The sequence below is a fragment of the Sinohyriopsis cumingii genome, chromosome 8 (assembly GCF_028554795.1).
Source record: "Sinohyriopsis cumingii isolate HCF-2022 chromosome 8, ASM2855479v2, whole genome shotgun sequence".
In the NCBI taxonomy this organism is placed as follows: Eukaryota; Metazoa; Mollusca; class Bivalvia; order Unionida; family Unionidae; genus Sinohyriopsis; species Sinohyriopsis cumingii.
The window spans coordinates 114041684-114057035 of record NC_142968.1 but is presented as its reverse complement, the minus strand read 5'-3'; the positions used below and the strand labels follow the sequence as shown (position 1 = coordinate 114057035).

The 15352-nt window shown below is 35.7% G+C and overlaps 1 protein-coding gene across 2 annotated transcripts in view; it reads left to right on the top strand.

Annotated features, from left to right (window-relative positions):
* LOC149794416 (uncharacterized) overlaps positions 1-15352 on the top strand; it is a 159077-nt gene that overhangs the window by 57606 nt on the left and 86119 nt on the right. For both annotated transcript variants that reach the window (XM_089968612.1, XM_089968611.1), the window contains exons 15-17: positions 4701-5192; positions 13642-13722; positions 15203-15312. In XM_089968612.1, coding sequence (XP_089824738.1) covers positions 4701-5192; positions 13642-13722; positions 15203-15312 — 683 coding nt within the window. The remainder of the gene's footprint in view (positions 1-4700; positions 5193-13641; positions 13723-15202; positions 15313-15352) is intronic.

Genomic DNA, 15352 nt, shown 5'->3' with positions numbered 1-15352 from the left:
GACGGAGAAAGGAAGATTGTTTGAGCCAGGAGACGTTTATATGCTGATTTGAAAGACAAGAAAAAGCAAAAATTTTGTCAGTTGAATTGGAATATGACGACTTTATCGCAAGTAACGGATGGTTGCACAGATTTCAAGTGCGACACAATATCAAGAGTTCTGTCATTAGTGGCGAATCAGCTGATGTTAATAATGAAGTTGTCGAAGATTGGAACAAAAGACTAAACGAAATATGCAGGGGATATGACAGCAAGGATATTTTTAATGTGACGAGACTGTTTTTTTTTTTTTTTTTTTTTAGAGTGAGACCAACAAAGTGACAGATGATGTGAACTGTAACATAATTATAAAGACAGTTTTAATTAAAACTATCAATGGTTATTCATAGCATTCTTTTGCAAATGATGACAAAGTTTGTTTTACATTTATTTCACATCATTCATGTGATTTTTTAATTAAAATATTAAATATTTAAAATTAAATGCACTTGTGACTTTTTTCATATGTATTTACTATTCACATTTGTCATCCCCCTCTAGAAAGGCCACCCGCATTATAAGGCCACTTTCCTGGTGCATTAGGGGTGGCCTTATAAGACGGGGACTACTGTATTGTGAACTATATCCATATGTATAATTTCACCTGGGAGTGACTAATTTTAATTATATAATATTTACCTGCTATTACTACCAGATTCCTTCTTTCCTACTGACTCTGAAGTCCATGAGTCGTGGTCCAAGTCAGAGAAGGATGATCAGGGTGACTAAGACATTGGACTGGGATGTTGTTGGATTTTATTCTAGACCTCCAATTAAAAATTTTAACGAAGTACTAATTGGAGTAGGGTGATTTTACCTAGGACTTTGGAATAGTGCCTGGAAAAAAGATAGCAATGTAATAATAGCAGGCAGTTTAAAGACCATTGTCTGGCTAAATGTTCTAAAGATTTGCTTTGTGGTTTAATTTTAGTGAGTATGTTTCTTTGGTTTTGTTGGTTTTAAAAGCAGTTTCAACACATTATCATAACAAGGAAATGAGAACTAAGTGCTTTTCTCAAGGACACGGGTAGCTGACCTGGGCTGGCCAAAGTTGGTATCAAAACTGGTGTCCCTTGGATTACCAATCTGACACTACACCAACTGGGCTTTTAGTTTTAGGTAGATTTTTGGACCCCAAATTTCCTTTTGTTTTTTTTTTAAGTGGGGGGGGGGGTCATTTCAGCAGAGACTTATGTTTTTATTAATTTAACAATGAATTTTAGAGTAGAAACATGATTTAGTTTTTAGAGGGTTTCTGTCTCTTTAGATTTCACTGTACAGTGCTATTTGTCTCCCACATTTCTTTGAAAAAGTGGAGATCTTTAATTGGAGCTATGCAACCTTTGAAAAAGTGGAGATCTTTAATTGGAGCTGTGCAACCATTTTGAAAAAGCGGAGATCTTTTACTGGAGCTGTGCAACCTTCTTAGAAAAAGTGGAGATCTTTAATTGGAACTGTGCAACCTTCTTTGAAAAGTGGAGATCTTTAATTGGGGCTGTGCAACCTTCTTTGAAAAAGTGGAGATCTTTAACTGGAGCTGTGCATCCTTCTTTGAAAAGTGGAGATCTTTAATTGGAGCTGTTCAACTTTTGAAAAAGTGGAGATCTTTAATTGGAGCTGTTCAGCTTTTGAAAAAGTGGAGATCTTTAATTGGAGCTGTGCAACCTTTGAAAACGTGGAGATCTTTAATTGGAGCTGTTCACCCTTTGAAAAAGTGGAGATCTTTAATTGGAGCTGTGCAACCTTCTTTGAAAAAGTGGAGATCTTTAACTGGAGCTGTGCAACCTTTATTGAAAAAGTGGAGATCTTTAATTGGAGCTGTGCAACCTTTCAAAAAGTGGAGATCTTAAATTGGAGCTGTGCAACCTTCCTTTCTTAATTATTGGATTTCATCTGAATTCGGTATTCAGCTTGATATTGTTGATGAGACCTTGACTGAGTTCGACTGTCAGCATTCTACATCATTTAGCAGAGTTATAGCCTCTGATTATTAGAGCCACCCTCATTAGCTTCCACATATTTCTCTCAAATTCTCCTTTATGCAGTTAATGTATCACCAGCATCACAATCCTGTACTTCCATTGAAAAGTTGGGATATCAATTCCAGGAATTCACTTGTTTATTTAGCCATCTTGAATTTTTGGCATCTACAAGTACTTTAATGTAAAATTAATGCTTAAGATTTTTGTAAGTGCTGAATAGGTGGATTATGATTCATTTTTCTCCCCCAGACACGTGATTGGCATCTATAGTCTTTAACGCCTCCATCCTTATGGTTATTGTTAACAGTACCATAAAATATAAATTGTGCAGAGCTACTCAAAGAGCTGAACTTCTGGCACCTGTGAGCTTGTTTCTCCTGGGCATTTAACATTTGCCCTGTTTGAGCAAAATAAGTGACCAAGCCAATTCATCCAGTAGCACAGTTGTTACATCTTATCTAGGAATTCAGTGACATTGAGAACACCTGTTCATTGTCATGGTTTACTGATATGTAGTCATAGAGCTTAAATTGGAAGTTTTCAAATAAGACAATTCTTAACTCATTAATCCTGGGGCCCTGAGTGGCCGAGTGGTCTAAAGTACTCTCCGTTATGGATCACTGCCGATTCAGCCAATGTGGGTATGTGAGAAAGCTTGCCAGTAGCTTCTCTTGGGTTGGTGGTTATTTCCAGGGTTTTCTCAGGTTCTTCCTCCACCATTAATACTGGCTGCCATGTATAGCCTATCGTGTGCTGAAAAATGGCATTAAACCCTACAACAACAACAACAACAACAACAACAACAACAGCTCATTAATCCCTAGATGAATTTGCCTGAAATGGTGGTAGGAAAAAGCATTTTTGGGGTTACTTCTGAATGCAGCCAAATACGTCTGCTTCCAAGAGATTTTTGTTTAGTCAGATGCCTAGGTGTATAAAAGACTATTTTTTATTGGCTAGTTCACTTATTCATGTCCAAAGAGTAAAAATTGGACTTCTTTTTTTTCTCTTCTTTTTATATTGTATCCATGATTTTTGTGTCCTGGTTACTTTTTACTCCAAGTCTCAAACTTATTATACTTTTTGCAAAGATTCACCTGTCTCTGTGCAATTCAGACTGTTCTGCTTTAGATCTCAGGCCAAAAAGTCTAACCTTTTGCAGAGGGTATCAATTTTTATGGATTTTAATGTTGCTGCAAAACATGAATTTGGAGTCCTAGTGATTATTTTCCTATGGTCAAAATAGAACTCCATTCCCAGTCCAGGAATTTAAGAATAATTAAACTGTCAGTTTGGGGGGAAAAAACCCACCAAATTTGTTCCAGTGATAATAATTAACAGTACTTATTGTTTTCTTTGCTTTTTTTGCACTTTTATGTTTGTTTTAGCTTATGGTGGCATTTTTGTTTTGTGTACACACACTTTTCTCTTTACACACATTTATGTGTCACAGACACACGCTGGAGATATCTGATGCACACATTTTCTCACCATGCATATTAATGACATAATGGATTTGCATAATACGATCAGGATTGATTCAATATCCAGTGCAAAGAATGAGGGATGGCATCATGCATACTTTGAGCATTGGTATTATTATGACGGAATAGCTTCCCCTAATCACAAGAGGTCGCACGTGATTTCCATCTAGCTCAGCAACATTTCATCCAGACAAACTAACCTCAGTGCTTACTGGACTAGAAAATTATCTCCAGACGAAAACAGTGTGCACTCAGAATCAGTAGCCACGAAAGTGAAAGAAGCAGAACACGGCAGAGTAACTGTGAAACTGACTTAAGTGAAAATGGAGAAAATAATTCACTGGACTGGAATACAGCACATCCATTGGGATTACTGGTATGACTTCTGTTTGCGTGATTGCAAAGACTGCAAAAGTGAATAATCCTTTCATGACAGGATTTAAGAATTATCACAAATTGGCTCTTGTTCACCACAAGATATCTGGAGAACACATTATCACCCAAGGCATTTTTTCACAACAAAGAAATCAGTTAGCTTCCAGAGACAAATGTGTTATTTGGATTACAAAGTCAGGAGATTGTTGTAGATTTTGTTGGTTTGTAACTTTGCACCAATAAGAGAAAGATTTAAAAATAAGTGTAACTTACAAAAAAAAAGACAAATCATTAGCCTCTTTAATTTTTGAATGAATGTTTTCTAGGACAAGGTTCAATAAAACTGATGAAAGTACACATTTTATGACGGGCAGTAAATTAACTGCGATTTGGTTAAAAAGATTTATTTGGGTTTTAGCATTGGCTTATATATGTTATATGTAACTTATTGGTTTAAAATACTGCTACAAAAAGATGAAGGAGACTGTTAAAAGTATGACTATAAACTAATAGGAAAATGAACTTAAAATTACTCTTTGAATGGACAATGCATTTATTTCTTAATTGTGCATATTTGTTTATTTGTATTTTTAGAGAGAGAGAGTGTGTGTGTGTGTATGATAGAGGGTGTATGTATTTTAAGATGCAATTTCCTATTTCAAGCTGAAAATGTATGGGTTGGATGAAAAGGGTTTTCTTTACCCTCAATTTTATACCTGTAGGGGATACAAGGTGATATATTTGTTTTGACTTACAATGTATTCTTATTCTAGACAGGTTTTCTCTTCATTTAACTTATTATTTCTCACTTTCTCAAACAGTTGCAAAAGACAAGTGGCAAAGAGAAGAAAAATACAATTATCCAAAAAACAACTGTTGCAGAAATGGCAACTGAACTGGAAAGCAGTGAATCGGCTAAAACTAAATCAGCACCTGTTCAAACAGATTTAGAGCCTTTATCTGTTGTGAAAACTGCAGATTCCAAGCAGACACCAACTGTGAAAACCCCAGATTCTGAGATGCCACCAACTGTGAAAACTGACGCGAAAACTATTGATTCAGAATCTGTGTCTGTTTTGAATACTGGTATAAAAACTGCAGAATCTAGGTCACAACCTATAATAAAAGCTGAAGTTGAGACAGCGAAAGAGCCAGAAAAAAAGAGTGCCTTACAGGTGAAGGATTTACAACAGAAGCAGGAATTACAAATGTACATGTCACAAGGATCTGATGCACTCCATAAAAATTTGGCCAAGACTGCTGTAGCTTTGTACAGTAAAGCACTAGACCTCGTGTCTCGTCATCCCTTGGAGGTAGGTGGTATTCGTTTGTAGAAGGTAGCAGGGACTGTTTATCATGTTGTATTATAGCATAATGTATTTTATGGTCTCAGTTTTCTTAGTTTGTCATATCTGGTCATTTTTCATACAGAATTCTTAAAATATTGCATTGTTTGGTGTCTTCGAAAAATAAGAACTTTTTTTTAATGTTATAATTATTTGTACTCCCAAAAACCCTCAGGGTAAATCAAAAATGTAGACAATTTAGAGACCATATAATGAAAGACATAATATTTTTTAAAAATATTTATTTGTGGCCAGATTTTATTTCCAAATGTTTGTAGCAGAAAGCCATTCTAATCTAGATTTCATGGAGTAGAAACCATTCCTATTGCTTCTCATGTACAGAAAAGTTGAGAATGTATTTAAGAAGATGATCTGGAAGACACTCCAGACATTCATAATGTGAATTAAAATGTGACCTTCAAAAGCATTTATTGACAAATGTGTAAAAACGTATTGACAGGTCAGTGTTTTAGACTTTACTCAAATTATCATTTTAGAAACATCAGAATTGATCATGCTAGCTGTTTACAATTTCCATTCAGTCCAGTACTCTTAACTTTACATTTATGCTGTGTTAATACTGGTTTTCCAGGCTTATTGTGTCATTAAAGAGACAGAAGCTGTGTGAGCCATTTTTTATCCAGTGCATTTTGACACAATTGGGCAGATTATGTCATCCTACTTGTGTGTTCTTCCATCTGTCAGTCTATTATGTAATGTATAGCTTCTTCAGCAAAGTTGAAGAGACTTAAAAATTTTGGTTTATAACTGGAGATGGTCTCTAGACATACACAGTAGTTTTACAATTTTGAATTTGAACATTGTAGTGGGGCTAGGGGTGGGGCTCAAGGTTGTTTTCTTTCTTTCTTAAATACTGTAAAATTAATGTAGATCTGAAAATTAGGTTTGAAGCACATATAGGGGAAATCATGCATACAGACCTTGAATCATGCCCTTGTGGAAAGGGACTTCTATTTACCTTTTTAGAACTTTACTTTCAAGTGGTACCAAAAAGCCTGTGAAAAAGAGAAAGAAAAACAGATGCAAACCCTACTGCATTCATACATACATAGGTACATACATACATACCATGCCATGTGGGAAGTCACAGGTTTAAACCCCAGCCAAGTCATACCAAAGACTTATAAAAATGTTGCTAGCAGCTGCCTTGCTTGGCACTCAGCCTGGCATCAGGATAATGTGACTGGGTGGGATATGATGCTGCATGTCTGTGGCTTGATGCCCCAGTGCTAGACTTCCCTATAAACTGTTACACTGCAGACATAGCATTGATATGACTGATAAATTGTTAAAGCTACATTAAAAATCCAAATATCTCTCTCTCTCTCTCTCTCTCTCTCTCTCTCTCTCTCTCTCTCTCTCACACACACACACTCACTTCCCTTGGATCATAACTTAGAAACTGCTGTAACCACATACACTTTTAGTGGAAATGATAAGATAAATTCAGTTGTGTATAGCATTATACCATATTTACCATATATATTGGGACACCATAAATTATTTTTTAAGTAATTATTTTTGTAGTGTGTGTTCTGAGACAGTGTGTTTTTTTCAAGCCATAAGTTGTGGGACACCATTAAAATCATTTGAAAATTACATGTCAAAATGCACTCAATGTAAATTTCATTAAAGAAAACTTTTTTTTAAAAACTCTGTGTTGATTGTTTACACTTTCTTCCTTGCTGCAAATTTGCTGAGAACAAGAACTCTGGATAGAATGAATTGTGTATATGAAAATGAGTTCAACTTTTTCTGTTCTAATTTATACTTCAGAAAAGTTTCTCTTTGATTAAATGCCAAGGTTTATTTGCCATTCTTGCTCATTACACAACTTGTTTGGCAAAATAACTGTTGATGACCACAGTAGAAACTATACATTGTAATTACCTTGAAATATGTTCTGAGAGAGAGAAAGAGATAGAGAGATGGACAGTGTTTGATAAATATGCTAAATCCAAAACCAAACGTCTTTTATTTATTTACACAGCAGTGGTATATGACATAATCCAGGTACTGCTGAACAAACTTGAATGCTGCTAATATATTTAATTTAAATCCTTCAGTCTGTCCACATTCTTAATCGCCACTTCAACCGCCTCAGGCTCAAATCCATCAAATTCATCCTCTTCACTGTTGTTGTCTTTTTCATCACATTCAGTATTTCTTATGATATTTTCTTCACATCTGTTCAAGTTTTTGGTAATACCACACACTTTAAATGATTTTCCTATCAGATCTGGCTTGTCCCCAGGCTATTCAGCTGCTTTCACAATCCAATCCACAACTGTTTGTTTGTCTGCACTCTTAATATGAGACATGTTATTTTCCTTGGAATTATGAATAAAATTTGCCCAGCTTTTCCTCATGTTGGACTTGACTGCTTTATTAACACTGACATCTAGTGGCTGCAGCTTGGAGGTGCATCCATCCAGAATAATTGCAGGCACTGTGTTACCCCTTCTCAAAGCCATTTTTTACGGCATTTGTAATATGTGCCTAGAATGAATCCATTGCCAAAAGAGATTGTTTCTTTCCCGTGTACATGACATGTATCTCTTTAATCCACTGCAGCATCACCTCCTCATCAACCCAACCCTTCTGCACACATACAATCCATCCTTTTGGTGTCTGAATATCTTCTAGCTCCATCACACCACAAAAAATTATCATCGGAGGCAGCACATCTCCTGCTGCAGATACTGCAAGTACTAAGTTAGATGCTCTTTATCTGCACCAGTCGTACAAATGCTCACACTTTTAACACCTTTCTTATCGACAGTTCATTTGGGAATGAGATCAAAGTACATGGGAGATTCATCCATGTTGATTATCATATTATCTTCGAAATTGTCATCTTCTCTTCTTGCCTTTATGAATTTCTGGAATAATGTTATTTTCTCCTCCAAATTGGGAGACACTGGGCCATTGTTGTCTGTGAACAAAGCATGTGGTTGTGTTGCTTTAAAATACTTGTCACATAGTTCTTACTGGCTTGAAACTCAATTTCTGGACATTCACTTGGCGCCAGTTCCTTAGCATAAGCACGTGTAGTGTCCACACTAACAGGGATCTGCAGATTGCACTGGACAAGAAACCACTTTGGAGTTTTTCCATCAAACTCATTACCATGTGATACTGGCCTCATACTCCTTGCTAAATGTCCCATTCACTTAGCTGCTGAGAAAAGTCTCTTTTTGACCAATTTGCAATAGCTGATTTTGGGATTTTGAAATGTCTTGCTGTTACTAGAATTCCAGGTAATTTTGAGGAATTTACAGCTTCCTCCATTTGCTTTAATGTAATAACCTTGCCTGACATCATCATTTTTGCAGACATCATCTCTCCCTTGACTGGGGTCTCAATTTTGTGTTTTGTTGCAGCTGGTTCATTTTCTTTTAGATCACACTCCTCTCTAGCACGCTTTCTTGGTTGACCTTCGGGCCTCTTAGGTGAAGCTTTAGTCAACACATTTTCTTTCCATGCACGAGGCAAGGCCTCCTCACTGGACTATTGCACTACAAACTTATCCATGACAGCTGAGATCTATAATGTGGTTTATTTTTTGGTTTTATTTTTATTCCCCTTTATATATGCTATGTACACGATAACAGTGACTGCCAGGAATTACTTTTTGTGTAAATGTGTGAGAAGTTATCCTTTCAAACTGTTCATTGTTTCCATATTCAAAATTCCTATGAATACCTGTTGAAAGAAATCACAGTTAGCTTCCCAGTCAGCTGACTTTGTATACATATGTATAGTTGAAAAATAAATCCTCATGATAAAAAGGAATCCACAAAGTCTGCTTCCAGTGTCAGCTTGCTTGTAATAAATTAACCTGTATTTGATATGCTACTGGTAAGTTCAAACAATGAGTTTATTGTTCGTTAGAAAGTGTGTTTATTCAACACTTGGGCTTTCATTTGTTTGCCATCTTAGTCACAATTGACACAATTGGGCATTGAGGTTTGCAGTGTAAATAGTATACACAGCATTAACTTGCTTTAATAATACTTTTTGTAACCTTTGGAAGCAAAAAGATTCATTTGTACTCACAGTGAATGTATTTGTTAATAATAATTTGTTTTGCGAGATATTATCATATTGTTACCCTGGATATAATACACTCTTGGTTATTTTGTACCTTAAACAAACATGATTTTTCTCTGTTTTAAAGCGGAATTCGCTTTTCTCCTAAAATCAGATTTTTCTTGATATATTCCATTTTTTATATCATCTCCAATCTGGGTTTTTAAAAACGGTCTGTCTGGTCCCATTCTGCAACGACCCTTTTAAATTATTTGTTTTGTATATTAGTTAGCACACGACTCTCGTAAAGAGTATTCTGATTGGTCAAAGGTTTAAATTCATCCAATGAATCTTCGTGTAATGGAAACTGATGGTAATGGAAAGAAGAAGCATACTTGCAAAACATGGCGTCCCTAGTTGTTGAGAGAAACCATAACACAAAAAGTTTAGATAAAGGTATAAAAAAAACGTATGGAAATGGGAATGGCTGGAGCGTAAAGTTGATGGAAATTTAGTTGGTCAGTTTATAAGAAAACTGAACGCTAGAGGACTGGCATTTTGTGACCTCTGCAAGAATGATGTGAATTATGGTAATCACGGTTGGAAGAGTTTGGAACAGCACTACAAAAGAAGCTGCATATGGAAAAATTGAAGCTCAGAAGGCATCTGGAAAAAGTGCAGTTAATTACTATAAGGAAAAGATTTTTTGCATGAGAGAACAGATTTAACCCACTGTCAGAATATGCACACTTCTTGTCGCCAATACAAGCACCAGCTTGAAAGGGAAAAGGCTCTCATTGAGAAGGAAAAGAAACGATTACACATTCTGCCAAAAAAGTCATTGGTGACAAAAAGGAAGGCTAAAGAAATCTGTCCGCCAAAGCCGCAAAAAGAGCTTAACTGGCATATCAACAGGTTGTGTCCAGTGGAGAAAAGACTAGTGAATGTATGGGATTTTTTATATATAGTTGATTTACTTGGGTGTTTATTTTGCAGGTTATGAAAAGAGAGAAGTATGATATATTTGCTTCAAAAATTGACAAATTATTGCAACTTAATTACGATGTGAACACTGACATGCACATGAAATAACTTAAGTATCAATAGTATTGGAGAACAAATTCATGTGACAATAAATATTGTGAAATTATTGAAGTCACTTGGAACATTATTGGTAATTAGCTTTTCATATGATTATTTTAGTTTGTTTTATGATCATAAATTGCACCAGGAGCATCTTTTATGAGTGTAAAATGCGTTTTTGGCCAGACCCCTGAATCGGAGGCATTGCCTCTTGAGACCCCATTAGGGGAGGACCCCCAAACCCACCTTAAAATTTTTTCAGATTGTTTTTATTGAAGACCAAAATCATGTCTGCTTACACCATGTCATGTATGAATGGCAGGTGCCTTCGAGCAATAGGGTTGATATTTCTCTCTCTCTCACTCTCACTCGTTTGTGATTTTGCTGGATCCAGTTTTCACTCTGATAACGGGGCCCCGAGTGGCCGAGTGGTCTAAAGCGCTCACCGTTACGGATCACTGCCATCTCACCTCTGTCTACTTGAGCTCGAGTCTCAGGCTCAGCTAACGTGGGTACGTGAGAAAGCCTGCCAGTAGCTTCTCGTGGGTTGGTGGTTCTTCCCGGGGTTTTTCAGGGTTCTTCCTCCACCAATTATACTGGCCGCCATGTATAGCCTATCTTGTGCTGAAAAATGGCGTTAAACCATACAACAACAACAACACTCTGATAACATTCAAACCTTTTAGGACAACCAGACATGATTCATTTCTCAATATTCATGTCAATGACCAATGTGTGGTGTTATTTGACAAAAGCAATAACACTATGGATGAGGGGTGTGCAAATTGAACACAATTTATTTCGTTTCTTAAGTCCAGGGACATGTGATGTAGGTGAAGAAAAATTCAACATAAGTTCAGGGACATGAAAAAAAATTCTATCGTGACGCAATATGTATGGTAAATACGGTATACACTAAATGGATATCATGAGTCAAATGTACATATACAATCATTGAACACTAGCCCCTGTTTCAATACATACCCCTAGTAACAAAGCTTGGAACCAAGGAGCTATACAGTGGTGTGCCATTTACGTTATTTTAGTTGGTACATAGCTGTGGAAACCTGTTCTTTCATTGACAGGGTTGCATTAACTATGGGGTTTAGACATTCTATATATGCTGTACACATAAAAATGGAAAGCAGTTGCATTGAAATATTAGTATGTGAGACTTTTAAAGTCATAATCATTGAATGAAAAGTGCTGGTGGACATCCAGTATGGCCACTGCAGTAGCCATCTTAAAATTCTAGTTACCACTACTCCTCCTGAATGGATTGTCATTGGGGTTTTCAGGTATAGACTTCTTGTGGTATCTAGTTGGCACTAAATGAAAATAGTTGAAATTTTATGATCTTGCTGCTACACCATAGCCATCTTCAAAATCTTCTTATTGCTTCTCCATAATGGATGTTTTTATTGACTTCTTGTTTTCACTTAAAGACTTCTTATAATGCATAGTTGGTCTTAGTAAAATGGTGCCACTTAGTCAGCAAATGTTGCTGCTGTATTGGCCATCTTGAAAATCTCATTATTGTTACCCCTTTTGAACAGATTGTCATATCAGCATTGAGTTTTTACTTTTAAAAAAATCATCTTTTTGTCTGATTGGTCCAAAATATAGATGGTGCTAATTAATGGTGTCCATTTTGAAAAAAGTCAGTTGCAATATTGGCATTGAGTTTTCACTAAAACACTTCTCACTGTATGTAGCTGGTCCTAACTAAATGTGATCTCTCAAAATTAAAAAAATCTAATAGCTGCATTTGCTAAATGGATAGCCATACCAATATTAAAAAATTAAAGCCTTCTTTCCTGTAGCATAGTTATTCCTAATTAAAATAATGTTAATTTATCCCCCAAAATGGTTGCATTGATGACATCATGTAAAAAAAAATATGGCAACGTTTGAATGGATGATCTTGTTGATATGGTATTTTCACCAAAGCAATATTAAAGCATTATGCACATTCATGGTTGTGAATGAAATGGTGTTCATCTAACCTCCAACATGGTGCCATTATAGACATCTTGAAAATCTTATTACTTCACATACATGTATGATGGTAGTGACATGGGATTTTCACTTCTTGCAGTATCAGTTTTGTAAATGTTGCTGATCTGACTACCAACATATCAGTACTTTTGTGAAGTAGTTTTTAAAACCAGACTTTGGAGTCAAATTTTAGATTATTGATTGCATTTCTGCACTTCATTGAGCATGTAAGCACTTTGACTTGAACATGCAGAACTTTGACTGAATTCTGTATTTATTTAACATTCCTTTGAATAAGATGATAATCAGCACTGTGAAATTGATTGGAAAGTCAAAAGTCTTGACTTTGGCTCTAGCAGTACTCACATTTGAGCATGATATATATATGAATGGATATATCTTATTAACACCTTGAACTAGGCTACTTGAATAACTGCTTGTTTTCTTCCAAAAATATTAGGCATAGATTTGATCAAACTTAGCACATGGGTGTATCATGATATTGTCTGAATCACATTTGAATGATTTTCCACCAGTGACATCAGGTTTATGGCCATGGGACATGACAAAAATTGTACTGCACTGACTGTTATATCATGAGAATGTTTGTTCATTTATCAGACATGATTTTTCTCCATTTTAAAGCAGAATTCAGCTTTTCTCCTGACATTAATCAGAATTTTCTTGATATAGTCTGTATTTTATATCATCTCTAATCTGATTTTTTACCAACGGTCTGCCCACTCCCAGCGGTTTTTTTATGTGTAAACGGGGTTTTTTTTCCTCTCTCTCTCTCTCTCTCTCTCTCTCTCTCTCTCTCTCTCTCTCTCTCTCTTCAATGGGGGCTGAGGCGTTGCCCCTCAAGACCCTGTTGGTGGAAACCCCCAAACCTCCCTTTAAATTTTTTTGGCTTTTTTTTTATTTTATGGAAGACCAAAATCATGTCTGATTTATGTAAGGAACATTTTTATTACAAATTTTTTGTTCTTAAGTATATCACAGATGGTATAGATATGCAGCATTTGAAAAATAGAAAAGTCTTCTCTAGAATTCATTTGGCCAGTAGAGCATTGGTCCATTTGAGGAATTCCTGTCTTACAATCACTTGCATTCCACCAGAGTTTCATTTAGACCAGCTTTAAAAACCACCGAGTATCATAGCAATTTTTTCACTCATGGAAATAACAGCGGAATGCTTAGACATGATACACCTAACAGAATACTTCAATGAGTACATCTTGGAAATTGAATTGCTTGTGCACATAGATCATTATATTTTCAGCAACTGGGAATTGATGAAGTTGATCTGGTGACTCTAAAGTATGCCTTTGGGATCTCAGCTGTGTCTACAGGCACCCAGAAGGTAGGTTTCTGCTTGTGTGCGTGTGTGCATGCATGCATGCATGTATGTATATATGTATTATCGGAATAGTTCTCCATTGATCATTGCAGGGTCTAATCCTGTTTTAGAAGTATGTGGAATAAGCTGGCATCCCAGAATATTGTTATATTTGGTCATAGCTATTTCATTTAATTTCCACTATTATGTTTATCTGTCATCTGTATTTTTTCTTTCTTTTCTTCTTTCCCTTCCATCTTTCTCTTATGTTAACAGGCTATTTCTAGGAGCAGACAACATAGGCAATACTTGGGTTTCTCTTTCAACCCAATGGGAGAGTCCTTTACTATCAGAAATGTACAAGTATCTACTTCAAAAGCATGCATTTAAAAGTGCTACATGACTAAAATTGCGATTCTTTTTGGGACTCTTAGAACTAACCTGTAAGTTAAATTCTGTGCCTTTGTAAAACCAATTTATATGCTACTGATTGAAGATAAATGTTTTGATCATCTTCTCCAGTATCAAGACTAGGGCATGGTTTTGACCTTGCTTGACATTTTGTGTAGTAAAGGCAGAAGCTGTTGAGATTGTACAGAAGCACATAAGAAAAATGCCTTATTCAAATAATTGCAATGTTTTTCTTAACACAGACATCTTGTGCCATTGCCAAAAGAAATGAATTATTGTCCTTAAATCCTTAAAAGAAAATCTTTGTATCCATGCTATCATAAATAATCAGTCACCATTTACATTTGGGATTTTGTATTGTATTTAGATTATCCCAAATCATAGTGCTTTAGATGCTTAATTTTTCAGATTTCGGAAGGTGTATGTATTTTGGTAACCAAATACAAGATTGCAGACTGTGACAACAACATTTATCTATAAAGAATTCAACAATCTACTCATGATGTGTATAGTATTAAATACCAGTTATGGTCAAGCTTCATTAGATCATGGAACCACAATTAAATGGCACAAAGCAAGCTGATCTGTTACTTTTCACCTGCTAGCTGATCTGAAATAGAAAAGTCAGAAGCATTGAATGTTGAGTCAGATGAATCATAAATATGAGGAAAGAAACAAATGGTTTCAGGATTTCTTTTGTATGTGGCTTACACGAGTTATCCGTATGAACTGGTAGGTAAAATCTATTTACAACTGAATGTACAAAACTGTCTAAATATGAATATTAATTTGCTACAAGCACAATACTCATTTTCTTATGTTTATTATTTTTTCCTCCTTCAATTTCATTTGCTTTTACTAGAATTTAAATTAATGACATTTGCTCTCTTGATCCTCCAGCACTAAGCTTTGAATCTCTGGTTTGCAGATGATGCAGATTCACATGTATCCCAATTTAAATTCTAGGGAAAGCACTGCAATTGTTTTTTGAAACCAAAATTTACTCAGCATTTGCTACATGTCTATTACATAGCATTTATTTTGCTTTAAAAAAAAAAGTTAAAGAATTTCTTTTTTATGATATATTTATCAGCTGATCATGGAGGGGATTGACATGTTCTCAGACATCATCCAAGTCCACCCTGAAGTCCGCTTTCCCTTGGCTTACCATGGTCTGGCAAAGGGCTATGTCAGGCTGAATAGGTACGTCTGTCAGAGCAGTATACTTTGAGTACCAGTTCCT